At 48.9% G+C, this 27069-nt stretch overlaps 9 protein-coding genes across 9 annotated transcripts; 8 read left to right on the plus strand and 1 right to left on the minus strand.

Moving 5' to 3' along the window:
* Positions 1-962: 962 nt before the first annotated feature.
* Positions 963-3269, plus strand: N7533_003563 (uncharacterized protein; the record flags this gene model as incomplete). The annotated part of the gene is made up of 6 exons (XM_057100213.1): positions 963-1030; positions 1077-1205; positions 1260-1330; positions 1408-1955; positions 2001-2507; positions 2562-3269. The coding sequence occupies 6 exons, from the start codon at positions 963-965 to the stop codon at positions 3267-3269; spliced, it is 2031 nt and encodes a 676-aa protein (XP_056962901.1).
* A 1446-nt stretch (positions 3270-4715) lies between these two features.
* On the plus strand, positions 4716-5825 carry N7533_003564 (uncharacterized protein; the record flags this gene model as incomplete). The annotated part of the gene is made up of 1 exon (XM_057100214.1): positions 4716-5825. The coding sequence occupies one exon, from the start codon at positions 4716-4718 to the stop codon at positions 5823-5825; it is 1110 nt and encodes a 369-aa protein (XP_056962902.1).
* Positions 5826-8820: 2995 nt separating this feature from the next.
* On the plus strand, positions 8821-10204 carry N7533_003565 (uncharacterized protein; the record flags this gene model as incomplete). Its single annotated transcript, XM_057100215.1, has 6 exons — positions 8821-8970; positions 9032-9148; positions 9208-9398; positions 9452-9574; positions 9635-9715; positions 9778-10204. The coding sequence occupies 6 exons, from the start codon at positions 8821-8823 to the stop codon at positions 10202-10204; spliced, it is 1089 nt and encodes a 362-aa protein (XP_056962903.1).
* Positions 10205-11385: 1181 nt separating this feature from the next.
* Positions 11386-12315, plus strand: N7533_003566 (uncharacterized protein; the record flags this gene model as incomplete). Its single annotated transcript, XM_057100216.1, has 1 exon — positions 11386-12315. One exon carries the CDS (start codon positions 11386-11388, stop codon positions 12313-12315), a length of 930 nt encoding a protein of 309 aa, XP_056962904.1.
* A 987-nt stretch (positions 12316-13302) lies between these two features.
* N7533_003567 (fungal specific transcription factor domain-containing protein) lies at positions 13303-15951 on the plus strand (the record flags this gene model as incomplete). Its single annotated transcript, XM_057100217.1, has 6 exons — positions 13303-14318; positions 14374-14582; positions 14635-14767; positions 14814-15027; positions 15098-15237; positions 15297-15951. 6 exons carry the CDS (start codon positions 13303-13305, stop codon positions 15949-15951), a joined length of 2367 nt encoding a protein of 788 aa, XP_056962905.1.
* Positions 15952-16394: 443 nt separating this feature from the next.
* Positions 16395-18298, plus strand: N7533_003568 (phosphotransferase family protein; the record flags this gene model as incomplete). Its single annotated transcript, XM_057100218.1, has 3 exons — positions 16395-16866; positions 16935-17315; positions 17391-18298. The coding sequence occupies 3 exons, from the start codon at positions 16395-16397 to the stop codon at positions 18296-18298; spliced, it is 1761 nt and encodes a 586-aa protein (XP_056962906.1).
* A 462-nt stretch (positions 18299-18760) lies between these two features.
* Positions 18761-20296, plus strand: N7533_003569 (ankyrin repeat domain-containing protein; the record flags this gene model as incomplete). Its single annotated transcript, XM_057100219.1, has 1 exon — positions 18761-20296. One exon carries the CDS (start codon positions 18761-18763, stop codon positions 20294-20296), a length of 1536 nt encoding a protein of 511 aa, XP_056962907.1.
* A 254-nt stretch (positions 20297-20550) lies between these two features.
* On the minus strand, positions 20551-22767 carry N7533_003570 (putative MFS transporter Fmp42; the record flags this gene model as incomplete). The annotated part of the gene is made up of 3 exons (XM_057100220.1): positions 20551-22069; positions 22132-22294; positions 22380-22767. 3 exons carry the CDS (start codon positions 22765-22767, stop codon positions 20551-20553), a joined length of 2070 nt encoding a protein of 689 aa, XP_056962908.1.
* Positions 22768-24777: 2010 nt separating this feature from the next.
* N7533_003571 (Zn(II)2Cys6 transcription factor domain-containing protein) lies at positions 24778-27052 on the plus strand (the record flags this gene model as incomplete). Its single annotated transcript, XM_057100221.1, has 8 exons — positions 24778-24943; positions 25003-25197; positions 25319-25617; positions 25671-25938; positions 26019-26486; positions 26585-26682; positions 26738-26837; positions 26916-27052. 8 exons carry the CDS (start codon positions 24778-24780, stop codon positions 27050-27052), a joined length of 1731 nt encoding a protein of 576 aa, XP_056962909.1.
* Positions 27053-27069: the final 17 nt, after the last annotated feature.

Raw genomic sequence — 27069 nt, forward strand, 5'->3', positions numbered from 1 at the left:
GTCCTCAAATCATAGATGTCAGAGGGTCATTTGCTTAGATTTCGGCGTATTTCCAGAGAGGCTCGTTATCGTCAATGATAATGAGTGTTTCCAAGAACATAAGTCAATAGTTAGAACCAATTTTCGTCACAAGACTCGAATCGCCGCAGGGTATTTTGCTAGTTGTGAATAGTCACATTCTACGTTATGCAGCTCTACTTAATATTAATATTTGGTGCATATTCCCTTGCAGTTTATGACTCCCTAAGTCCTATGGGGCGTCAACTATGTGTGGAGCATATTTGAGAGGTGTTGTAGCATGAGAGGTGTTGTAGCATAGAAAGAAGCAAGTTCTAGAGGTGGGTAGCGTGGGGTCGATCATCTCTGCTGCATCACCGCGTGTTGAGTCTTATGTATAAACCTGGGCAATGGATTGGTCAAACTGCACAATGGTGATCATCTTTGATATGTATAATAGAAGTGTAAGCCTGCCAGGTGATCCAACGATAATTTTAAAACTTGAATCCTATACTAGGCTAGTGTTGCCGGGCGGTACGACCGACCGCATAGACAGGGTGTCTTCAACCTGAAGTTGATTAACAGACTCTAAGCATCGAATAAAATGAACAAGCTAGAAATAAGGATAGAAGAGCAACACCATACTCGTTATAAAGAGCAACGACGAAAACAATCGCATTTGGCGGTAAACAACCCGATACAAAATTTCTGTGTACAATTCAACCTTCTAATCAAAGCAGACGCAACCTCTAGTTCAAATATATAGTAACGAATATATTAATTATACTCTGCGACCATCTAATTCTTGTGGGGTTGTGCCAATCCGGAACTTTCGGAATCGCCACTCGGCAAAGGTTAATCTTACCGACCGCCGAAACAGCCACCGAGCAGAAGAATTTCACCGAACGCATACCACTACACACCTACTTACGCATATTGATCTGGTACAATCGAGCTCGGCATAAATGCCTACCCCCTCGTCCAAGAGACCGAATCATTTGGTCGTCAAGGGAAAGAAGAAAAAGTCCATCGCGTAAGTCCTGCTTTCGCTGCGGTCACGCCCCCGCTGACTTGCCCAGTTGCCGAAGATGTCATATGCACAAGATCAAATGTTCCGGCGAACAACCGTGCACCAAGTGCCGGAATGCTGGATGCGCTGCCGAATGCACCTATGTTAATCGGGATCGTCAGATTAAGGTCCACGAGAGGTGGGTGTGATTTGATGCTGCTCCACCTACTCTATTGATACTAAGCTTTTGCAGTTATCTTGAACAATTAGCCGCCGAGAATGAGCGTCTGCGTGAGCAACTTTCACAGTCACCGGCAAATCTAAGTCAGTCTCCTCATTATCATGAAGGTAGAATATCCCTCCGCGAGTGTTCTACTAAATCCGAGGCTAACTTCTGGCAGATGGCCATGTTTCGGATGGTGACGCAGCCGTACAGAACCCTATGATCGGTGAACGAGGGTGGTTTCAGCCTTATGACCCGTCTGCTCCACCAGTTCATATCGGAGAAGCAGCTTGCACTGCCTTTGCAACTCGCTTGCGTCAAGTCCTCACCAAGAGCAAGGCGTCTCATATGCACAGAACACAATATACCCCCGAAGCAACGCTGTACAGAATTCGAGATCCAACATTGGAATGGCCGAGTCTACCAAATGCACGCTTGTTAATTCAAATAGTCGTCAATCAGGTCAGTCGTGTGTATCACCTATTTCTGAGGAAGTCGACAATTCAGGAGTTGGAAGATGTCTATCGGAAAGGAAGTTTCGATGATCCGATACTGAAGACAAAATTTTTTGCGCTATTCGCCTTGGGTGAAGTCTATTCCGCACGTTCAAGTTCCAAGCTAGACTGCAGAATTCCAGGTGTGTCATATTATGTCAATGCGATGACTCTGATTCCCATACTCCCCGAAAGGCCAAGTATGACCGTCATCGAGTCTTTACTCATTTTGGTAAGCACATCTTTATCGTGATTCAACGCGATGGCTGACCCCCAGTCTTTATACTCCTACTTCCTCAACCGACGCCACTCGGCATTCATCCTCGTCGGTAATGCAATGCGTCTTGGTTTGACTTTAGGATTGAATCATGATATTCCCGAATGCAACTGCCCAGATCCTGTCGAGCGCCAACACCGAATTCGTCTTTGGTGGGCAATCTATGTCTTTGATCGAATGTATGGATCAAAAACAGGCTGGCCGATTCAAATCGCCGACGATGACATCCATGTCGAAATGCCGTCCGAAATGGCCTGTGATCCACACGAGGAGCAATTCTCTGATACTAAATTTCTACTCGCCAGTATCCAACTGGCTCGTATCACAGGCCAGGTCATCGAGAAGGTCTATGGCCGAAAGAAGCAGCCAGACTCATTTTTGCAGCGAGAGCAAAAGCTGCTCATCTCATTGAAAGAATGGTCGCAAAACCTTCCTCCTCATCTTCGACTCAACCGAAGCAGCCATGCCGCGAAGAATGTAGTATCGTTGCATCTTCAATTTAATCAGGTAAGACTCATCGTTGTTCAATAACGAAATATTTGGGGGTTCTAATGTGTGCAGTGCATCATGTTGGCGACTCGGCCTATTTTGCTTTTCACGCTGATCCAATCGAGAAAAGACCCAGTACAAGATTCAAATGAATCTGCAAACCCCAAAGAACAAGCCCTCAAGACACTGGGTGACGCATGCATTCACGCTGCAAGACATACACACTCGCTGATCGTGGAGGAGTGGGCAAACGGCTCCCTTCCAATCTACGGCTACTTCTACGCACACTACCTTTTCTCTTGCGCACTGATTATGGTCATATCGAGCCAAATCAACTCAGATAATGATGGCGACTTCGCCTTGTTCGAAACTGCTTATGAGATTCTGCGCATGATGCGCGACCACGGAAACCTTGCTGCGACAGAGTTCTATGACAATCTAGAAAGCGTGCGAGGGTGTCTGGATGAGACTCAGGGGCCCACAGCCCGGCACATATCCTCAAGTGCTCACCTTCCCAGACAAGGTAATTCTGGTCCGCTTTCATTTTTACCTGACCCGGCGCAGCGACCCAGTGATCCCTCTGTGTCTGACAATCCAATTTTGCATGATGGTACGGTGCCGGGGAGTCTCACAGACGACATGATATTTTTGGATCAAAGTATGGAGGACTTTTTGGCTCAGCCGGATGTTGATTTTGGGCCTTTGGATCCTTCGGGGCTACCTGTTAATGTTGCGGATGCGGTGTATTCGTGGCCGAATTTCTCGCTTTGGACGGCGTAGGATTTTTGTGCAGTTCATGCTGGGTTAGGTATTATCAGAATTGGAACGAGCCTAGACAGAGTCAAGTTTGACTTTAGATTGGATGGATCGAGGTTCTAGAATTTCAACAGCTGTTCAACCAGTGGAGATGCCCCTGGAAACAAGATGCATGCGCGAAAATTCCGATCTTGCTGCCTGAATGTTGCTGCCAACCATGCAAGTTTAATATATACTAATGCAAATGTTTCAATTAGACTGTCTTCTTTCATGCAGGTGTAGGTATTCCTAGCATTTTATTTGCACAGCCAGCTCTGACATGCTTCGTTGGGCATCTATTCTCAGCCCGACTGTGCCTGATATGTAGACCTGCGCATGTACAACATTGTACCAGTGCAGGATACCTGGTATAGGATAAGTCTATATATAATCATATCTACCTAGGTAGTCTACTCTATCGGGTTTACCAATACTAAATACTAGTACTGTTACCAGTACTATTAGTACTAGTACTATTTATACTGATGGCCTGATATCCCGTGACTTGGCACATGGCAGGAACGGCTGACTTCGTCTTCAGCTGAGTTCCTCGTCCTTCTTCCATTCAATTTCACCCTGAGACCTCATCACTGACACCTCGCACTGCCTGCCCAGCTGCCTACGCCATTCGCACCCCCTACCTATTGTGACTCACGCTAGGAGTCATCTAATTCGCGTTTGTTTATCGTGACGCCCCCTCGAGCCTCTCCAATCCCCCGCAGTGGGTCCATGTGCGTGCCTGACCGCTCCTCGCTGCCTGGGGATGAGCGCACTGCCCTGTGCCTTTATTCTGCTTCTGCGCCCGGCGATGCCCTGGAATCTTCAAGTTCCTCTACATGTTCTTCCAACTGCGCCAGTCCCCATCTTGCCATGTCTCCAGCGGCGAACTCCTGGGGGGACCCTAATCAATCCTGACAAGAGCCCTGCGCCGCTGTTGGAACAGTTATGTTTGGGGATTGCCCAACTGATGGTACGCCCACTCTTTGAAACCCAGCCCCATGTTCGAGAACTTTGGAAGCTCTCCGGGGGCCCACGGTTCACCCGTTCGATTTGCATGCGCCCCGTACTAATTCCTTCCTCTTCATCAGCCTTCCTTTGACTCCAGCGGTACCATCGATCTTACTCCCGAACGGCTCGCCTCTTTCTATCGTAAGGTTGGCGGGAACTACGACTCGCTGTTTCTAGACACCAAATCACAAGCCCTTTCGTTTATATACCAATCCGTCGGATGTTTCCACAGCCTCCAGCCCTCCAATAACCCATATGAGTCGCCTTCGGTACCTTCGCTCCTCCCACTCGGTTTTGTACGATGGCAGACAATACAGCTTTTAATGGACCCGGATGAGCATGCACGCTATCTACAGAACGCGGTCAGCCAGTGGAATATTGTCGATGCGAAAGGTGATATCTTCCCAAAGGACATCCCGCGAGATGCATTCCCATCGGAACCCGACCCTGAAATGCTTCAGTGGCATGAAGGGGTGTGTTCGCAAACTCGAATACGACTTTGTGAAGAGACAGGCCCATCGCGCATCTCCTCCCAACTTCGGCGCATACCACTATCACTTCAGCGGTAAGGAGTCTTTGCCCGATGATGAAGACTATTTCACACACCCACCCCGTCGTGCGGCATCGCATCGCCATGGTGGACAATACGACTCAGATCGACCAAGCCGACGACGTCATCACCACCACCGACGCTCGAGCGGAGAGCACCCTCCATCCAGCTCGCGAAGGCCAGAACGGCCCAACGGTGGAAGATCAGGGATGTCAACTCCTCGCGTCCGATCGCCATCGCCACGAACAACTCGTCCGCCTCGCTCAAGAGGTCGAGATCGCGAAAGTTGGTATGGCCATCCACTAAGTCCAGGGATGGCAGACGGGCCAGTCTTCCCGGATATAATAGACCATGACCCCCAAACGCACGTGGAAGACCCCGAAACTCCTAAGCCCAAGCACCGATCTCACAATCACAACCTGTCGCCCCCTTCTAACTCCCGAGCCCGTCGCCACTCCCACGACGCCTACATGCGTAAACCAGCACGGGAACTCTCACCCACAACAGCACCACGGCGAAGCTACGAGTCTCGCCCGCAAAGGCCGACAATGTCGCATTCCGAAGCAGCTGCAAGAAGTCGCCGCCGAGAAGATCGTTCTCACTCTCGAACACCCGCAACACCCGACATAAAATTCCGCGAATTTTCCTTCGACGGTCCTGTGCCCGCTCCAGCACCAGACCCACCGCAATATACGCAACCCCCACCTCCGCCCCGCGCAGTACCCCGTCACCGTTTCAATCTTGAGCCCGAGGATGGGCGCCGGGGCAGTTATTGCGGCGGAGGCGGCAGTGCGGGAGCGAGTAGACCTAATAGTGGAGGCAGTGGATCTGAACGACCCCGTTCCTTTAGTAGTGCGGGCTATTACTCCCGATCATCGCGTTGGACAAGTCCTTCCCGAAACCCTGCGGCGAAGCGTTTCATACCGACCAGCGTTGCTGAGGATGGAACTTATCTGCCTCCGCGGAGACCTATATACGACTGATGGATAACGTTACTTATGATTGTCATGTTGCACTGACTGGCCTATTTCTGAATTTCTGGCGTGGCGTTGATATTGGCATTTTGGTTTTTTTTTTTCATGGAATCATGATCATCTTCTCTCATACTTCACCATCCTCCGAATCTGCTACCTGCCATCCATGGTACATTAAGGTAGTCTGCAGCCTATCGATATATACATGTTCGCGGCCATGGGTGGTATCTGCTCTTCAGCTTCTCTTTTAAGTTCTCTTCTCTGGTATCTAGTTTCCTTATATTACTTTGATGCTCTTGAATATATACCTAGGTATAAAATCAACATTATAATGTCAACCCTCCATGAAACCTTGGAATAATGAACCTTAGACTCTCGGAAGTAACAAAACACCTGGGCACGATACTGCTCGTAGTAATACTAGGTAACGTGTTCAACCACCAAGCTGCCACCCCCATAAAATGCAGTAATATCAAAATTACAACTTCAGATATCTCAACAACGGAAGTTCATTTTTTATTGCAACTTATAAGATAGGGTTTAATTAGAGTAAATAATAATATAACTAGGAAAAATTGTTTTGGATAATTGTTTGGTAGTATTACAAAAAATACCTGGTAATTCATACATCTCAGAGATTAAGACATACCTATATCTATATTAAAAAGAAATTCCCAACCTTGGAAGGTTGGCAATACTATTTAGAATACTATACCTGTAGATGACCTCCTAAATAGAAATGGGTTATGAGTTACAAAGTTGTAATTTATCATATTTACTATATGTTTTGGGGCTGGCAGCTCGGTAGGGGTGGCAGCTCGGTGGTGAAACACGTTGTATGGATTAGTACTGCCCAGATGGATGTTCGAGGTCTTCAACCTCCAGGGCGGGCTCCAAGTTGGAAGTTCCAAGATCGGGAAGATACCCGACCTCGGGAGGACGGCCATCATCATGGATAGATGTCCCGAGGTCGGAATATCGCTCCGCGCCCGCGGATAGCAAGCTCTCAGGCTGGAGATTGGCCAAGCCCACCTGGGCAGGATGGCCCCTTGCCTCCCGAGGTCTAGGGCTCGTCCCGAGGCCATGGTGACTGGCACAGAAGCTCCGGAGAATCGGTGGTAAGCTTGAAGCAGCTCCAAAGCCTGGATTTTGAGTTATGGGTATAGGATCTACCTGAAAAACACCACTGGTAGACTACTATCTCACATACTCAACTTTGAATCCGTCTAGGTAGGAAGTTCTCCTACACCGCGACCTCGGAACGACGTCCCTCCAGGGCTAAATTGCAATGCAAGCTCCGAATATCTGGATTCCGGCAAACACACCCGTACTCCGAACTCGAACAGCGATCAGTCACTCCAAGAATAGACGGATCAACTACGGAGTACCGAAGGAAATCAATGGACATCGCTCACCCGGAAGTCCGTGCTGCAAAGCTCAGCCTCCAACCCCCCTGACAAAACCCCTTACATCGGAGTCTGCCGATAAGGCCAAGCTCTATGTCCTTAGTACTCCGTACGGAGTACCCCTATATACAAAAGTGAACAAAAGCTAATTGGCACCAAAGAGGCAAATAGAGATCGACCATGGCTTGCAGATCAAACGAATAATATGTTTCGACGGATGCACTAGCAGCGCCAACTGACCAAACTGGTAGGTATGTGCACGATTGTGGCCGGGGAGAACAGGGCCGTTGGCGAGCCGCCTAAGCGAGATGATTTTTGAAACTAGATTCTGCGTACGAAAAGCCGAGACCGCGCTAAAAGGCTGGGCCGCGAGAACAGACCCCCTGGACGCTGGTTGGTTGGGTCAGGTTTTGCATTGGATTGTGTTGAACTGGGTTGGTTTAGGTTGGGTTGGGGCCCACGAGTAATACTCTTTAAACCACCCTGCCAAAACCACGGCAGGTACTGACTCACGCGAAGTTTGCTCGATCTGCTGCCGGAGTATTTTCTTCCATTCACTACGAAGGGATCTTCGATGACTATTGAGCGCGGGTCCCGGGAATCGGGGAGATCGGGCTCAAATCGATTCCCATCGCGATTCTCATCCAGTACCAAGGCTTTTTGCGCATTGTCCTCGTCTTCTCAGCCCGTTCCTCCTTTTTGTCTCGAGACAGAAGGCAATAGTGCTTCATGCAGGGGTGAAATGGGGTGGGCCTGGACGGAGTACCGTGTAAACGTGTGAAAATTTCTCCGTTGTGGTGGGGCGTGCCGATCTGAGGCTTTCCTCAATTCGGTGATGGTATTGCTGGTGCTGATTGGTAAGGCTGTTCTGAAAATTGGGTTATCCTTGTTTAGCTCAATGATAAGGCGCCTTCTACGTACAGTCACTTCGGCTTCCATGCATGGTCCTTGATCTAGGGTGCAAGGTCATTATAGCGTATCGTGTCAGAGCCGACTTTGACACCGGCGGGTCATTCATGGTAACCATCTGGATATCGACAAGTTCTGCTTCGCGAACAAGTACAGTTACGGATTACATGGTGTATCCGTACTAAGCTCTCTCTGAATCAAATGTCAGCTCAGTACCATTGAGGGCCGGCAATTGGGACGGCATTTTGCCGCTTCCACGTTTCTGTGCGGAGATCACTGTTTTTCATCTCCGAAGGCGTGCAGATCCACTGAGGGTCGAGGGGGCATTTCCGGTTTGGTCGATGTCAAAGCTGTCAGAAACTAGCACTCGATAGCAAATCACAATAGTTATAGTCCCTGTTGAGCCTCGTATTGTATTCCACAGGATCCAGATCCACACAGTGACCATTGTCTTCGTCGCTTGTCCGTTACCACTAGAGTATCACGCTAGCTTAACAGGAGGAAAGAACTTCCTTGACGTCGGAAAAGATCCGACGGATATTAATAATTCGTGCTTTACCCCGTACGATCCTGTTCCTTCCACTCCACAACACTTTACACTCAATGCTTATGTGCTACCCCATTGTTAGCGACTCTTGACAGTACTACAAGGCTGTTTGGAAGTGAAAATCAATTAACAGGACGAGATAATGGTCGTCTACGCCGATGCAGCCCCAGGGCTGGCAGCCACAACGATCCTGCTTACGACTTTGGCACTGATCACATTCGGCTTGCGCGCTTACTGCAGATTGAGCCGCAGATCATGGGGACCCGAAGACTGGATTATGACTGCAGCACTGGTTTGTTTTCTCCATAACCCTCACATAAAACTTAATAGGACTCGTCTAATGTAACAAATAGGCACCGTTTTTCGTCCTTGTGGCTGGATGTCTTGGGGGAGCATTCAATGGAATTGGTGCTCACACTACCACCCTTGCAAAGCCTGGTAATGAAAAATACTCAGCAGAGGCACAGAAGGTAATTATCACTCTGATCATACTTACAAGCGTTGACGATACTAATTTTCAATCAACTAGTTCTTCCTGATCTTCGAGGTTGGCTATTGTGCTGCTATCATCCCGATCAAACTCAGTATCAGCTGGATGTTGATTCGTGTGGCCGAAGGAAGGAAAATCTATGTTTATGTGCAATACGTCGTAATTACCATGTTTGTTTTGATGAACATCATCGCGTTGATCTTCATTCTGATCAACTGCATTCCCGTCCAGTATGACCTCGGTACAGAAACCATATGCAAGAATAATACTAATCCAATATTAGAGCTGCTTGGGATACGGAACTCCTCAAAAATGGTGGCCACTGTCAGCCCAGCTATGTCCTCGCCAACGTTTACTACGCATGTACCGCCGTCAACATCTTTACCGATTGGGTGACTGCTTTCCTGTAAGTCCTTGCCACATCGATCTGCACTATGTGAATGATACTGATCAAATAATCTCATAGCCCGGTACCTTTGCTCTGGAACGTGCAGATCAATCGCAACACCAAGATCTCGATTATTGGACTCATGGGCCTTGGAATCTTGTTCGTTATCCCCCGATCTTCAATCTACTCCAGCGGTTACTAACATTTTCTCTCTACTCCAGCGCATCACTCTCCGCATGTATCCGCCTCAAATACACAGTCGCCCTCACCAGCCAAAACGACTACCTTTTCGAAGTCGCCAACGTCGTCATTTGGGGATTCGCCGAAAATGGTATCGGAATGATGGTCGGCAACATCGCAACTCTCCGTCCGCTTTTCCGCATCCTCCGCGACGGCAAGACCTCCGACTACGACAAATACAACAAATCGCCCGGCTTCACTGGCTCGCGCAGCGGAGGCGCAATGTTCTCGCGCAACTACGAGCTCGAGAGCGGAAAGAACCTTAACCATACCACCACCGAGGTTGACCACGGCCGACCTGGCAGCTCGAGCGATGGCGATAGCCAGAAGGACATTTTGGAAAATGGACAAAGGCCTGGTCAAGCTGATATTGTCGTTAACCGTCAAGTTATGGTGACATACGACTAAGCTTTGTGGCTGCGTTGGCTTCTACTTCCACCAAAAAGGCATATAATAACTACTCTCTCGTTTTCATTTTCTTTTTTCATGTGACTTACTGGTGTCATTTTTATAGCGTCTATCATCTTGCATTGGTTCTTTTAGACTCTGTTTTCATGTATATACATATTGGACCATAATATATACCATTTACAAGCCCTGTATATCTATTTTATTGCCCACCCCTCTGCTACTAGTACTTTCGCCTATGATAAAATTGAGCACGATCCCGAGAGCCAGTTTGGTAGCGTGCCCGCCCGGGCGAGGAGTGTGGACCCTAAAGCCGGAAGAATAACCCGTGATGAGAATTGTCTTACCACTCAAGCTATCTTAGATGCGTTCGTCATTGATAATGTGTAGCTCTGTCAGACGGGCGTCGCCGGCCTTTGGGTAGACTGATGGTCTGCGGCATACCGGGGATTCCTGAGGAATAAGACCTCCGGAGATGAAAAGAGAGAGACTGCCCCAGGTGGAAACAGACACTTGAAGCTATCAATGCTTGTCGGAAAAAATTCTTAGACAAAGGTGTTCGTTCAGAGATTTATAGTTTCCATCTCAACCAGTTGCAACGAGACGATTGATTCGCTAACTCCGGCTAAATCCGGGTGACAATATTGCCTCAGGCCGCAGGTACTGCAGATTAACTAGTCAACGTAATGTACAGGTAATGGAGATCCGTGAAAAAAAGGTTATGCGCGTAATTTTTGGCATCGAAGGTATTCGATACGTGTGCTGACTTCGAGATATTTTTGCTACTGGATCCCATCCATTTTGTGTACCTAGATAGTTAGTCGATACTTTAATAGAGCCAAGATGATTCCTGACGCGTTGAGTTCCACCACCAGACATTTGGCTAATTCATTACATGTCACTTGAAAGAGGTTTGGTAATCAAATCACTGGCATTCCAGCGGGCCGGGATGCCGAGTCCCAACCTTGCGCAATTCCGAATTATTTCAAGTATTCGGCGGTAGGCTTAAAGCCGGCTAAAAAACGGTTTGCTGTCCGGAGTCCGAAATGGTCAATATCTACTAGTATTTTATACATAAAAACCAAATTCGCGGTCGCAATTTCCTCCTGTTTGTTTTCCAGTTAATCCTTCCAATCATCAACCAGTATTTGAAGTGGCTTTCGTTTTTCATTCTATACATGATGCAGCCCTTTCGATACACGCTTTCCGATAATGATACCGTGGCAGGTGTACACTCTGTTCCACTACCTTCGACTTCCACTCTCGCCTACCGCCCTCTGATCGTCGGCATGCATGGAGGATCCTATGATCACCAGTATTTTGATGCCACCCCACAACTCTCTGCCTCCATGGCGAGTGCTGCCTTTGGCGTTCCCTTTGTATCTATAGATCGTCCTTCCTATGGGCAAACAAGTTCTATCTTGCCTATTCCTGAGGGGACCGACTTCTTCGAACAGACTGCTATCTCGCTCCACCAAAAGATACTCCCTGAACTTTGGCGGAAGATCGGGTCGCCAAACCACTGCAATTGCATTGTCCTATTATGTCATAGCTTAGGAGTGATTCCAGGCATTATCACGGCAGCTCTGCATGCACAGGATAAGACACCACTATACCCTCTTGGCGGTTTAATTGCAAGTGGCATGGGCGATAAGCAGTCTTCATCCATGAAAGGTGGTGATCCTCCTTTCATTCCCGTCGATGAGAATTATGTGATTTTCCCTCCGGAGGTAAAAGACAAAACCATGTTCAAGCCCGCGACTTTTGACCCTGATATTCTGGGACACAGTGAGCGCCTCAATGTGGCTTTCCCCATCTCAGAAGCAACACAGTTCGCTGCTGCTTGGCTCCCAATCTGGAAACAGAAGTGGGCAGCGCACGTTTCAGCGCCTGTGATGTTTTCACTTGTGGAGAATGACCCATTTTTTGTTTCTACCGACGAGGAAATTGGAACATGCGTCAAGGCATTCAAAAGCAGTGTGCGTGTTGATGGGAGTTTGCTTAGAGGCGCGCCTCATTGTGTGGAGCTTAGCCATTGGTCGCAAGGTTGGTACGCTCGATGTTTTGGGTTCGCCATGGAATGTGCTGCCAGTTTCGCTAGCTCTACCTAATCAACACTGTTGGTTTACTTCCCTCCGCCATAGATAGTTTCATCACACGGTTTCATCACCTGGATTACTCTCATTCATCATCATCATCCTCATTATAATCATGATCATCATCATCATTCTCTGCTATTGGCGATCTTCTTGTGAACTTTCAAGTCGAATAAGCTATCTGGTTTTGGCTTTCCGGGGTATCTTTGTATCTACTAGTAGATAAGAAGACATTGAAGCAGTCGGTTAGAGTAGAATGTATTTGATTCCGTTCCCGATTTCAAGCTGATTCATGCCAATCAAGATGACAAGAATAGCCCGTATCTCTGATTTGGTCCCAATTTTTATTAACTAGCAGCAGACCTCAGTCAAACGTGGAACAAGAAACACCAATACGAAAACTCGGGGTAAATCCGGGGCACATCGTCATTCTCGATCTGCCGATCCTTCGGAATTCAATCACCGACCGAAAATCTTGGCATCAATCCCCTCCATTGGAGAAGACCGTCTTCTGCACGATTTCTACTGGCCAGCAGGTCGCTAAACTTCAACAAATTCATTGAGGCTAAGAGGATCCGTCGATCGCATCCCCGCCGAATTTTCGTTCTTATTTGATTGATTTCTTATCAGTTCTTTTACCCCGGGACTCTTTTCTTCCCCGCGAAATCCACGCCACCCGAGTTTTACTGCTGAATTTGCGCATTTCGGCATAGCACATTGACCATGCAATGACCATTTGACTGCGATATGTTACCAAAGACTGCATCCAAAAGAAAGCATGCCTCTATGGCTTGTGTTCCTTGCCGAGAGAGCAAGATCAAGGTAGGCAAAGGTTTGCCACTCTCCACCAAGCTCTGTTCAGCAACTGATAACCGCGAATAGTGCGATGGCTCTGAGCCAACTTGCTCTAACTGCATGACCAAGAGTCGAAGTTGTCATTACCAGGCGGTCGATAAAAGAAAGTGAGTACAGTCTATTTCTTGATGCGTATATTATATCATCATGTCCAGATCACAGCATTTGACACAGGATCATAGGCTTCCTCTTCGAATAGCCATTGACTTGCTTATCGCAAGAGTCGATCAACTTTCAGAATTCATTTGCCAAAGTGGCCTGCAGCCTCCCTGTAGCCCGAAAGACAAGGACCTGGCATTAAAGGAGATTTTAAATGCCCTTGGGCCGACCAAACCGATTTCTGGGCTCGATCAGGCGCCCTCTTGCGAGCCAGAAATATCACCTCTTCAGCGAATTGATCCTAATCTGGAATGTGAAAAATCGCAAAATTCTATGGGGCCTCCTCTTATTCCTGCAGCTCTCGCGCTTCCAAAGATCTCAACTGCGACTTCACCTAACAAGGCTTTGCTTCCGACAGCTTCTCAGACTTCCCCCTTGCCAGGACCCCCGGAGCAGGGAAAATTAACCCCTTCAGCAGATACCCCGGATAGTATCCTCAGTATCTGGGATATGGACCTCGCTTATGGTGGCTCAGTAATTTCCGCGCCCATTGACTTGCAGCAACTTATTGATTCCACTTCTGAACGCGACGCCTTGGGTCTCGACTTGGACGGGATGGCCCAACCTGCCAATACTGCAGCGACTGTCGCTACTCCGACCGCAAGCGATGATGGGTCGACCTTGATTGATGAAGCCAATACCACTGCTGATATCGAAGGTCTCATCGACGACCTTTCTGATCGAGTTGGCACGCTACGGATCGGTCGAGGGGGCAAAACTCACTTTTTCGGCCCAACTTCTACATTCAACCTACGCGATATGCCGCATTCGGAGACATTTGACTCTCATCGTAGAATCAATGGTTATGATTCTAACAGTGCTGATCGAGTCGATGCTGACAGGGAAGTACCCCCCGCGCTTGAGGAACATTTGATCAATTTGTACTTCAGTTGGCAGGACCCGTCGTTTCATGTTGTTGATCGGAAATTGTATGAAGATGCAAAAGAGAAATGGTTCGCTATGGAGGATACTTCTTTATACTCCGAAGCTTTGCGGAATGCGATGTGAGTGTTCTATCCCGCTGATGCTTGAGTTATCTTTCTGACCAGAATTAAATAGGTGTGCGATCGGCTGCGCATTTGAAACAAGATTCCATCCGAGTTTTGTTACTTTTCCGAAGACTTTGGTCGACTTTTTCGGAGATCGCGCGCGGTCATTGCTTGAGGCTGAGTTGGACTTCCCGAGTGTGGCGACTGTTCAGGCGATGGTTATTCTCAGTAGTCATGAGATTGGGAATGGTATGGATTCTCGAGGGTGGCTTTATAGTGGTGAGTGGGAAAATAGTAGAGACATTCATCCAGTGTGCTGACTTGTTCAAAGGAATGGCAATCCGGCTTGCTTTTGATCTCGCTTTGCACATTGACATGTCCTCGCACGTTTTGAAAGGGGTTATTTCTGCTGCAGATGCGGATCTCCGTCGAACCGTCTTCTGGGCTGCATATATCGTTGACCAGTAAGTTGAAAATCCCGATTCATTTATCGAAGCTTATACCTTTTAGTCAATTGGGCTTCCATCTTGGCAGGCCTTTCCGCACGAACATGGACGATGTTACAGTTGGCAAGCCTTCTCAAGACTGTTGCAACCAGTCTCAGGGGTGGATACCCTACGAGAATCCAGCATCCGTAATTCAGCGATCTGATGGTCATGATTGCACAGGGCTTGTTAGTCAACAACTCGTTTCTCTCTGTGAAATCATGGCGCCGTGTGGATACGTCTTGTAAGAATCTCGACTCATCAATCTACGAGTCAAAAGCTAATTGTCTCAGATACACAACGTCCAAGATTGATAAGGCCGCGATGCAAGAGTTCAATGAAAGAATTGTGGCGGAACTCTGCAAATGGAAAGGCAATCTGCCACAAATTTTACGAATCGACCTAAACGACCATGTATCTCCTTACCCTCCTCATGTTTTACTACTACAGTAAGAAATTCCCTCTGCTTTCAAGTTGCAGTCAGCGGGAACATCTCTAACCATCACAGCATGCAATATCATCAAAATATCATTTACGCCCACCGACCCTGGATGTCCAAGAGTTATCTCCAACCACAACCACCTAAGGGACCCGGCTATCTCCATGCACGACAAATGTGCATCCAATCCGCCATCGCAATCGCCAATATTCTTCTTCTTTACGAAACTAGATACACTCTACGACGCATCAACGTTAAAGCAGTCTCAATAACATCCTCCGCCGTCCTCCTCCTTCTCTTTGCCGCAGTTTCCAATTATGCCTCGCATTCCAAGGCGCAGATAGTCGCCCATCTGGGTACATGTTTCCGAGCTCTCGACGAATTCTCGCTCTCTTGGATGAATGCAAGACGTGCGAAGGATTTACTGGTCACGCTACAGCATCAGTGGGAACTTCGGACGCATTCGGGGAAAATGTATCGACGGGCTGACGGTATTACATGGCCGTCGAATAAACGTCCCCGAACATCTGCCCGAAATCCGATTTCCGCGTATATCCCGCCGGAAAGATCAGCCGGTGCTAATAGTAATATTGGTGCAGCTTTGGGGGCCGACTCAGAGTTAGACTGGATGTTAATGACTGATGGTGACCTCTTGTCGGAAACCTGTGATAGAGATATTTTTGGGTGGGATCCAACTTCTGCGATGTTTGATAGAGAGAGTTGATGGATAGCTCTTTTTTATATCGTCTGCCCATGTGGATTTATTGAAAAATTCCGATCTATTTTATTGAGTTATCATTCAATCCACGATATAAAGTAATACTGACTCCTGGTTATGATGGCGTATTTCATAGTGTGGCTGGTGCACAGACTTTGTCAGTCCACACTCCTATATCTTCGATCTGTTTAGATCAGCCTGAGATAGTTTCTGATCTATGGTCATTATATATCATTCATTCCTGGTCTCTAGTATTTATTTCAATTATCATCGAATCTTACTTATTTTGCATGATTCGCTGTCAGTGAATGGCAGGAAGTATAGGGAGTCACGTGGCTCCCTTGCATGTTTACGGCGTTTGCTTTCATTTCATTTGGCCCCTGCTTCACTCACGTCACCTTTCAGCCTCAATCTTTCGTCATTGCACGCGCTCATATTGCCGTTTCAAAATGTTGACTCGATTGGGTCTACAAAATTCAGTTCGATCTTTCACTAGGCATTCAAATGCAGGCTTGACCCTGAGCAACACTCAAGCTTCAGCTCAGTTTGGCTTCGCGAAGTCAGCCATAGTCAACTACAACCGTTCATTTTGTCAATATTCGGCGAGATACAACTCCCCAGATATCAAGATCACGTCGGAAGAGCTTTTCCGATACACAGAAGGTCGGTGGTTAGTTGGCGATGACCTCCAACAAGAACTGCGTTACGTCAAATTTGACGTCCACGAACTTTGTCGCCGTGCTGCCGAAGACATTGGTGATGGAACCAAAGTCATTCGCGTGGAAAAGCTGCCTTCGGTGAATAGCCGGGTCTTACTTTTGACCATGAGCGATGGGAAGGAATTCATAGCGAAGATCAAATGTCCAATCACCGGTGTGATGATGTTATCGACACTTTCTGAGGTGACGATGCTTGCATTTCGTATGTCTCTGCTACAATGTCCCACTTTGGAGGATATTTGTTCCATTTGTCTGATTTTTCTTCTCTAGTTGATGACATGACATCCATCCGAGTCCCGCACGTCTATGGTCTCGAAGTTGACGATAAAAAACTCGGCGCAGAATACATACTCATGGAAAAGATGAAAGGGATTCCCTTGACACATAAATGGGGTTCTCTGGGTACTCAAGTTAGAATGAAGATCATCGATCAAGTGGTGGAGATGGAAAAGGAGCTTGCTAACCTCAAATTCCCGGCGTATGGCGGTCTTGTTCCTCAAATTTTGTCAAAATGGGGGACCCGCGCATGCCTACTTTCCTCGTCAATTGATCCAGACGAGAATTTCGCTATTGGACCATTAGTTGATTCCGATTGGTGGTATCTTCGGGACAAGGATGGCAATCAGCCCAGAATTGTAGACAGTGGCCCTTGTAAGTGGATATGTTACCCGAATTGATGAAGGCCATGAAGAGGACGACTTACTAATAACCTAACCATTCTCACAGGGTCGACACTTGCAGAGTATGGAGATGCGATCACGCAACGTGAGCTTGCGCTCATCGGAAACGAGAACACAGCACCCGAAATTCAACGACGCCTTGAGAATTTTGACAAGTCTCAGTCGCTCGCCGAATACAAGGACCTGCTGAAGAAAGCCCAAAGCGTGCTGCCGATTCTCTCCCGCGATCAACGGGTGCTCGACATTGCAGAGCCGATCTTACGAAACGACATGTTGGACCTCGAGGATATCTATGTCTCGCCCGAAGATCCGACCAAGATTGAAGGATTTATCGGTTGGCGGACCAGCAAGATACTGCCGTTGTTCGAGCAGGCTAACTTAGCACAATTTGTCCCGCCTCCTGCTTTCTACACGTACGGTGCGCACACCTATTCTCGCCCGGATGATTTCGATACTTTAAATCCCGACGCCAAGCAGTCTGTCATGAAGGAACTGGACATGGCATCGATAACCAAGTACTACGAGATGAAGCGGTATAAGGAGGTCAAGAAAATGAATAGGCCGCACGAAGTGAGCCGCAACCTGTGGCGGCTCTTCCAAGTTTGCTCGATACAAAGTTCGGGGAGTATAACCCCACTCCGCACCCAACTCCACCACTTGTTTGAGAACTGGTCTTCACTTGAGCTCCCGGGGGCTTGTCCTTTTTCCATCACAGAGGCTGAAGTGCAGTGGCAGAGACAGCAGGAAGACAAGTTGATCGCGTCACTTGATGTGGAGGACATTGTGCGAGACAAGCTTTCCACAAATGCTATCGGGTGGATTGCGAGTGATCAATGGGAAGAGATGGTCAAGACGAATCAAGAGTTGCACGAGAATTTTGTTCAGACGCTGAGCAAGGATATGGACGCTGAGTCTGCGACGCAGATGTGGCCGTTTCCACCGAGCTCGAAGTAGATGATGATATGGCACGACTTGAATGAATTATGAAATCTCCGCTCGACTTGTCTTGTCTGTTGCCAGGTGCATATCAGGTATATAAACTACTACTGCTAGTATTAGTAGGAGAACCTCGGAACCTGCCCAGGTACGAGGTGTCCGAACTGTCAGGTTGAACCTTGGAAAGTGTGGATTCCAAGGATTCCAGGGCTCAAGTTTGTTTATTGAACCTTTGAGTGAGCCTAACAAACAAATAGAACCAGGCTAATCACCACTAGGTACTACACACCCCGTCGATATCACTTGACAGTATTACTAACATCCTGACCACGCGATATGCACGTTGACGCCACAAGGAGTCGGATCACCTGCTAGCGTATCACCCCCGACAAAAGATGTCTCATTAGTCCTTGGCTGGAGATAATCTACCTCCAACTCCTTTATGTTTGATTGAAGTTGAAACCACTTGAATACACATCAATGCCGTCCTGCTGGAAATGGCTGCGATGCAAATCGCCTATCCCCAAGGCATCGAAAGCGTCAAAAACAAAAACAGACGCGGCTCCGACATCCCCCGCTCCCGAAGCGGCTAGCGGCTGTCTACCCGTCGCGGGGCGGCAAACGTTGACTTTGACGCCATCTGTTGAACTTGTTGAACCTGCCACTCCAGGTACCGGCCAAGGTAGCACGTCTTCATCAGAACGGGCTCATGACGGGCTTCAAATGGGGCCCGAGCTGATGGAGACTCTCAAGCGGAATGTCGCTTCGGAAGATGGGCTGACCGAGTCTCAAGGGGTGAGCGATGGCCACCGGAAGAAACCTCGGTTGAGTCAGGATCCTTGTCCCACCCGCGTCGATAGAGCTGGACCTGCATCAGAACCTGGATTAGGATCTGGTTTTGACTCCGAACCCGCGTTGTGCGAGTCTCCCTTGCATTTCGCGCTACAGGGTGGCCGGGATGATGTCGTGAAGGCTCTGCTGGCTGGGGGTGCGGATGTGGAGCACATGGATAATCTCGGTCGCACCGCTCTATTCTACGCCGTGCTAGGCACCGAGGACTCACTACGATCAATCCTCAACCAGGCCGCGAATATCCACCATAGAGATCATCGCGGCTTGACATCTTTGCTTTACGCTGTATATCACCGACGCGATCGTGCCGTGCGCATCCTGCTAGCATACGGCGCCGATGTCACTGCAACAAGCAATATCGGCGACAACGCGCTGCGCTTGTGTGTGGATATCCAATCTCCCAAATCAGGATGCCAGGGGACGATCGAGGCCTCGCTGAGCATGATGAAATTACTCCTGAACCACGGAGCCGAGCTGAACATCCGCAGCACGGCCTTCGATATGACACCATTACTGAACACCGCGGCATTTTCCGACTTTGTCGCCGGCGCTCAGTTGTTGATTGAGAACGGCGCGGGCATCGAAGAAGTCGATCTCATGGACCGCACGCCGCTCCTCAACGCGTGTAATACTTTCAAAACAACCGACGGCAGTATGGCGCGACTCCTCTTACAACAGGGCGCCGAGGTCGAGCACAGAGACCACAAGGGCAGGACAGCGTTGGCGTTGGCTGCCTCAAGGGGTCAAGACATGACTGTCCGTATTCTACTTCGCCATGGTGCGAATATCGAGGCTCGGGACCTCGTCCTGAGAACTCCGCTTATGCATGCCGTACGGGAAGGCTGGCCCTCCGTGGCAAATGTGCTTTTGGAAAATGGCGCTAGGGTGAATGTCATGCAACGAACGGGTCTGACCCCTCTCGCTGTGGCCATCAAGGCTCTTCGCAGAATCATCGAACATTCAAAACGACACTCCAACCAGCGCCATGTCAAGGTTATCGGCCAGCTGCTTTCCTACGGGGCCGATGTGAATCTCATTGGAGACGAGGCGCGTCGCATATTGAATGGGATTAGTCAACGGAATGGTGATGGCTGGTCATTGTCCGAAAAGGTCGTGGCGGATGTCATACGCGAGGCAGAGTCGTCGACTCGGAATAGCATTTGAAGAAACTATGGAAGCGAGGGCGTTGTACAAAGGCTATGTTGAATTCATTTATAGTATAAATGGCGAGGTTTCGAGTGAAAATACCCAGAGGGGGGCATCGATGTTACGACGCGTTCCCCGATTATGTTTTATACCTACTATACCTTGTTGATATCAATCCATGATTCTTTCATGTAAATGGTGTCTTATTGCATTCTGTTATTTGCATTGTTCATTACTAGCATTATAGGATTCATCATAGCACAGTAGATCGCCTATGTGCCATAGGCCCGCTGACCACCTCCTTCAATGCTCCCGGATCTCGTCAAGAGTGGCTCTCGTTCCCAGTCTATGCGAACCAAGCCTGGGTGATCTTCTCGAGTTTCGACTTTCGATGCCGAGCTAAGTAGGATGCTTGTCTTCAAGCTCACAAATCCAGCTAGCGAGGCGCCGACAATAGCGACCACGGTCGTCAAAGCGGCATTCACAGGCACCGGGTTCCCATCAAAGACTTTCAGAGTAAGCGCATCAAGTCCAGCTTGCGCAAAGTTGCCCACTCCAGCAAGGCATATGATCAGTCCATAGACCTTCCCGAATGTTTGGAAGCCGAATACCTTTGCTGCGTAGTCGGAGACTGCGGTATAGTAGAAAGGCCTGTAAAGGACAAAAAGGGTTATATTCGCGTAGGCAGCTTCTGTGCTATGGGGGATGCAGCCGAGCACACCCATTACGGTGGCCGTGGAAACGAGAACAGCAAGAACAGTACGTGTTTTCAGTTTGTCGAGGAACGTTCCGATGAATGGAATCGAGAAAAGGCCACCGACTGGGAGCATGATGTCGAAAACAGAGTTTATGGTTCGAGCTTCCGAGGACGAGCCGAGGAGATAGGTGTATTGGGTACGGAGCGATGCCACGAAATAATTGATTCGAAGCATCATTAGAACGGTGAAGAACGTGATTAACGTGAACCACGGGGTCTGTATTTGTGATAATGCACTTTGTCCATGTAAGACGCCCCAGACTCCACTGGTGTTTGTGTTTGGCGCATTGGGTGGCATTGGCAGAGGTTTGGGGTTGTCAGGTCGCGAGCGAGTGGACCGTGGGGAAAGCGGACGGCGAGGGCTTGAAAGACCACTGAATAGTGTATCATCAGCCCCAGTCGCCGAGAAAATAGAATCTGTGCCGTCATCTAGAAGGTCTTGAATTTGATAGACGATGCTTTGCCGGTGAGCGCGGCGATCTTGCCGCTGTCTTTCACTTTCATGCTGATTCTCCATTGCTGTGTCAGTTTGATCTCTTCTCTCTTCTGTTATCTGTGTCTCAGCATGTTGAACTAGTTCACCGGTGGTTTTGTATGATGTTATCGGCATCAGAATGAGTTGTGCAACGACGATCAACGCCGGGACTGTGAGATAAAGGAGGAAGAACTTTCGGACAGAGAAACTGCCACCTGAGCGCTCATTTATCAGGCGAAATACCAGGAATACTGCACTGGATGCATCAAACGCCCCGGTCAATGCCGACAGGATTAGGCCCGAGCGCAAGGGGAAAGTATTTGATAGCTGGAAGGATGAGATGAAGATGAAGGGCCCGCCTAGAGATAGTAGTAGATAGCCCGAGATGTATCCGTCGAAGGGTAATAGATCAGCAAATGCGAATATGATGGCACCAAAAGCCAGGAGGAACCCCCCAATGATTCCACTGACTCGTGGGCCCCAGGAATCTAGAATGGTTCCCACGGGGAGAGCAGAAACATTGGTTGCGACAGCGGCGATTGTGAACATCAAATTCAAGCTTTCGTATAGAGGTGAGCATGATACGAGGACGAGGACGAGGACACTCTTCCCGAGACATACCGAATTTCCTGCCCGTCACAGACGGGAACATTCTGTGCTAGTTCCTCCAACGAGCAATAGTTTCGATACACATTCTCGCTGACGAGGACCGGCTTCAAAGCCGCAAATCCAAAGACAATGCCGGCCGAGACGAAGCAGTATACGATCGCCAAACAAACCTGGACTGCGGAGTGGATCAGCGATGCAGTTCTATCGTCCACGGCTTTAAAGCCTCTGCTTCGCAATGAGGAGGAAGGGATTCGGCATACCGATTCTTCTGGCGGGGCTTATTTCGAAGGCTCCGGTCGTTTCCGACAGCCAGTCCCTGGATTTGGCTTTGGGCTCGGGCACTGCCACGGGCCCCGGTGCCCACCCCCGCTCCGCAGGAGCTTCCCGCGTCCTCGTGGGGGATATACCAGTCAGTGAGCGATCATCACGATCATCGCCTCGTTCACTCCAGGCGGGGCCAGCATACGGATTGAAATTGAGTCTGGAATACGTCGAGGGAAACGAAGAGGAGAGAGACTCTGGTAAGTCCTGATCCACGTCAGACTCTTCATCAGAAGCCGCGGAACCCGTTTCCTCCACTCGTCCCCGCAGAAAAGCCGCAGGATTCCGCTCCCACCCTTCGAGGAACGAGATGCGGTTGAGCGACATGTTTTCCTTGGGGACAAAGAATGGACGCGGGCGTCAGAATGGGTTCCAAAACAAGGAATCCGGGGAGTCACCTGACTCCCCCGCTCAATTGCATCACGCCTTCCCAACAAATCAAATAAGCATAAAACACGTGCTTGGTTCCCGACTTTCCCACATGCTCTTGATACCATCTACTGTACACTGGCCAACTGCATTACTACATTTATGATGGTCCCCGAATGAACTTGAACTCGGGGATTCCCCAGGTGGATTACCTAGGTATGGATCATGGAATATACTTCATCATCGATCGCATATGAGACTAATCTCCCAATTGTCAGGAGATGCCTCTTTCGGTCTACCTCCGGCACATCATCTAAAAAAGGCAGCTGAAAGACTCGGCATCTGGTCCTCCCCACACCATCCACGGACGAACTCACACTACTCTGGTTATACCTCCGGCAAAGCTCATTTAACTTTGTGGGCTGCAGACGCGTCACGGAATCTTTCGAGCGCAACAGCCTTCATATCCATCGAATCACATCATCGGCTTCGTACGCCTCCAACCCCCCCAACGATCGACAGGGTTCGACGGGTCCGGAGTACGCCATCCACGGGGTCTAGTAAAATGAAACCCGAAGCAATCACGGTCAGTGCCGAATTACCTTGTTCGATTCGCCCCACTCGGCTTTTTCTGTGCCACCGAATCTCCTGTGCCACCAACCTTCAGCCAACTTTTACGGGATTTGCGGGATTTGTCAGGTACAGGAGTCGATTCCGGCGTCGCCGATCCAATGATTGTTGTGATGGCATAGCGCACTCCTAGCGATACTCGGTCCGCAGGAGGGGCGGGAAAGTCTGTATGTACGTCTAGCCTTCCTTCTTAGAGTTAGTACCAACACTGTCTGCTGCCATATGGGCGGCGGCTGAACAATGCTGAACAATGGTCCCGGAAATATGGCTGATATTAACGGACGTGTCCCCTGAACCAGGTAATTCGGTGAAAACTGCCCGGTTTCAAGTGGGTGACAGCTTGTCGCCCCTGGCTGCGCTAAATTTGCATCTCAAAGCTTAGACACTTGGAACTTTGGACTTGCCGTGGCATTACCTCCCAGCAAGTAAGCCACAGTAAGAATGCGTGAAGCATGACAATGACCTTTGATGACTAATTCCACTGGATTCAATCAACATCATAAAAAATTCCCCGACTGCAAAGCCAGCCGTGTACCGCCCTACTGTGATTGGTCTGATGCATACCGCTAAACATTTGTCGCTAGGATCAACCTTCCCACACAGCACAAAGGAAAGAAAATAGGGAAAATACAAACATACCAAAATGGGGGCCGTTTGGGGAGCAAGGAAGACTCGGCCGTATGACCTAGGCACATTATAGTCAATATTCTGATACAATCCTCACCGTGTTTGACTCGCTTGTTTTCACCTTGCCGGGTTCCCGAGGTCTGTCGCGGCGTCTCGGCGACGCCCTGTTTCCTAGATCTTTCTGGTTCGGGCAACGATCGGTCTTGATCGGAGGTGAGTGCAAAAGTTTGTTGCGGATGCGTGGGGGTGTGTGTACCAACCAAATCTAGCAGGAGACTGTCAAAACGCTGGGCGGGTGGGGAGCGTTGCAATCATAATCAAAGCCGGGCCACCACTGGACCTTCCCGGGCGGGTTCTTTTTTCTATCAGGACCAATTCGCATGAAGCTCAGCCTAACCTTGAAACCCGCTCGACCCAACAAGACCAAAAGACACCCACGCTAAGGGGTGGTCGAGGGGCAAAGCCAAAGAGAATTCTCCCCTCCTGGTTGAAGCTAATCTCCAACAGACCGGGCGTTGGCTGGTTGGTACTCCAAAAAAAAATCCACGTAAACTCGCTATGATCTACCCATGCCCTTTCGTGATCTCCACTCTCTCCGCTTGAGATATTGATTAGCAGTGCTCCATCAATCCCATCATCCAGAATCGTAGCCTGGCCGTTTCCGGGGGTGTCTTTATTTATCCCCAAGCCTCGGACCTGGAATACCGAGTTATGATTCCTTTCTGGAAACCTTCCTTCTTCGTGTGTCTCCCCGCTACTGTCGCGCGTGATGAGGGGATGGTGAGTACAAATTCGGATGCCTACGCAAGTCCCAATTCGCCAAGTTTACTGACAAAGTTCTTGTCTAGCCTCACCTGTCGGCTGCGCCATTTGAAATGTATTATACTGTTTCCTCCTTATTTCATGACTCTGTGCGATATCTAATAAGCTGTACAGGTGACAAATCGGGAGCAAAATGCCTGCGATGCCAGCGATCTGGTCGCGAATGTGTGCCGGCTCCCGGCAAATCTGAAGAGGTCTCTTTTCGCCACGGCCAGAACCCGTCTCTACGAGGAAAGGGCCCCCCGAGATACGGGGAGAGCGATCTAGCGTTTCCAGATGATCAGGTCTGGGTCGAAACATCTTCTGAATGTAAGTGAGAGGCGATAGTTGTCCAAACTTTGCATTTTTTGGTCGGCAAATGAGACGCAGAAATCAAAATTAAGACAAAAATAAACAGAGAAAAACAGAGAATTAACTTTCAGACCTGCAGATTCCTTCAAAGACGAAACAGACCAGACTGCATCAGAGTATCATGTTGTGTCCGTGAGAGAATCTAAATCGGCTTCTAGATCACCCTCAGAGGCTCGTTCGACTTCATCCTCAACCATGGACCCCTCTGTCCAGGGTCTGAGCAATTCTGTTCCTCTCTATGTCGCAGATTCTCGTGGCTCACGTTCAACCTCTGCAAATTCACCCCTCTCCTCAAACACGCCCATTGTTCAGCCAAGGCTGGCAAGTATTAACGAGGCGTATTTGCTTCGACATTACCAACAGTACCTTGCACCATGGGTGAGTTTGTTTTTCTTACAAACTTGTTCGATCCTATTTGACTAACTAATCAGCTCGATGCCGGAGACCCGGAACACCGGTTTACCTCGGATGTGGCCCACTTGGCCAGTCGATGCCCACTACTTCTTTACGCATGTATTGCTGTATCAGCATGCCATCTATCTCGAACAGCAAATACGATCGCCCCGGATGTCGCCGACAGCTATCACGAGCGCTGTATCTCGATTATGTTACCAGTGCTCGACAAACCCGAATTCGACATTGGCATTGACATTCTCCTCAGTTCCACCGTGATCCTACGCTTCTTCGAACAAATCTCATGTACGTTTATCCCTAACTAATCCTCTACCCCCACATAATCTCCGACAAGCGACTTCCCCCCGGCTGACCCCTACTCCCAGCCCACACTCCTTCCAATGACCCGCAGCGCCACCTCCTCGCAGGGTCTGTCTACATCAGTTCACATGTGGACTGCGCTATCTCCGGTGGCCTCGCCTCGGCCTCCTTCTGGGTCTTCGTAATTCAGGATATCCAGTTCGCACTTACGTACCAAAAATGTCTTCGGCTAACCTTTGCCCCCTTCGACGATCGCCTCCGCCAGTGGTGGGTCACCAAGCCGGTCCTCAATGACGGCGACTGGGTCAACCGGGCGATCTGGATCCTTGCCGAGACTATTGACTTTTGTTATAACGTCTCTGGGCAAAACTATGGCGGCCATCTGGGTATTGCTGGTGAGAATGCTCTGAAGCAGAGAATTCTTGAATGGGAGCATGGACGACCCGATACGTTCGTCCCGTTACACATCTCATCACCCGACCACGCACGAGGGAAGCCGTTCCCGGTTGTGCTATACACAAGCTTATGGCATTGTAAGTGTCCTGTTGATTGCTTTGCACGATGCGAATGCGAATGCGGATGCGTCGGGGCAGAGTGGGGCTTGTGGCTAACATTGTTTTCTCCTTGGCAGCTACCGCGATGCAACATTTATGTCTCGCCAAGGCACTAATGCTGATTCGCGAGACAGAGGTTTATGAAAACTCACACGAACAGCGAGTTGAAATCAAGGTAAAAATTGGCTGTGATTGTGATGCTTTGGGCGTTGTTCTAATGCTTTCTATAGGGACGAATTACTGAAAACCTCAACTATCTCTTCGGCATTGCACTATCTGCCGATGATGAGCCATCGTTGCGCATTATGGCATGCCATGCCCTATGTGCCTGTATGTTTACTGCTATATCCATATTCAAGATATTGCAATTGGCTGTTTACTAACGATCCTTTTTTTCAATCCTTGCAGGCAGCTCATGGATAGACGAACCTCTCGCCCAAAATTTATTATTCGATCTACTTCGTCGCACTGAACGAGAGAATGGATGGCCATGGGCATATGTGGAACAACGGATTCTTCATACCTGGCAGGGAAATTCGCGATAAAAATGTTATATACCCAT

This window comes from Penicillium manginii (assembly GCF_028828005.1).
Source record: "Penicillium manginii strain IBT 31320 chromosome Unknown utg000003l:1.0-959480.0:1.0-959601.0, whole genome shotgun sequence".
Taxonomy (NCBI): Eukaryota; Fungi; Ascomycota; class Eurotiomycetes; order Eurotiales; family Aspergillaceae; genus Penicillium; species Penicillium manginii.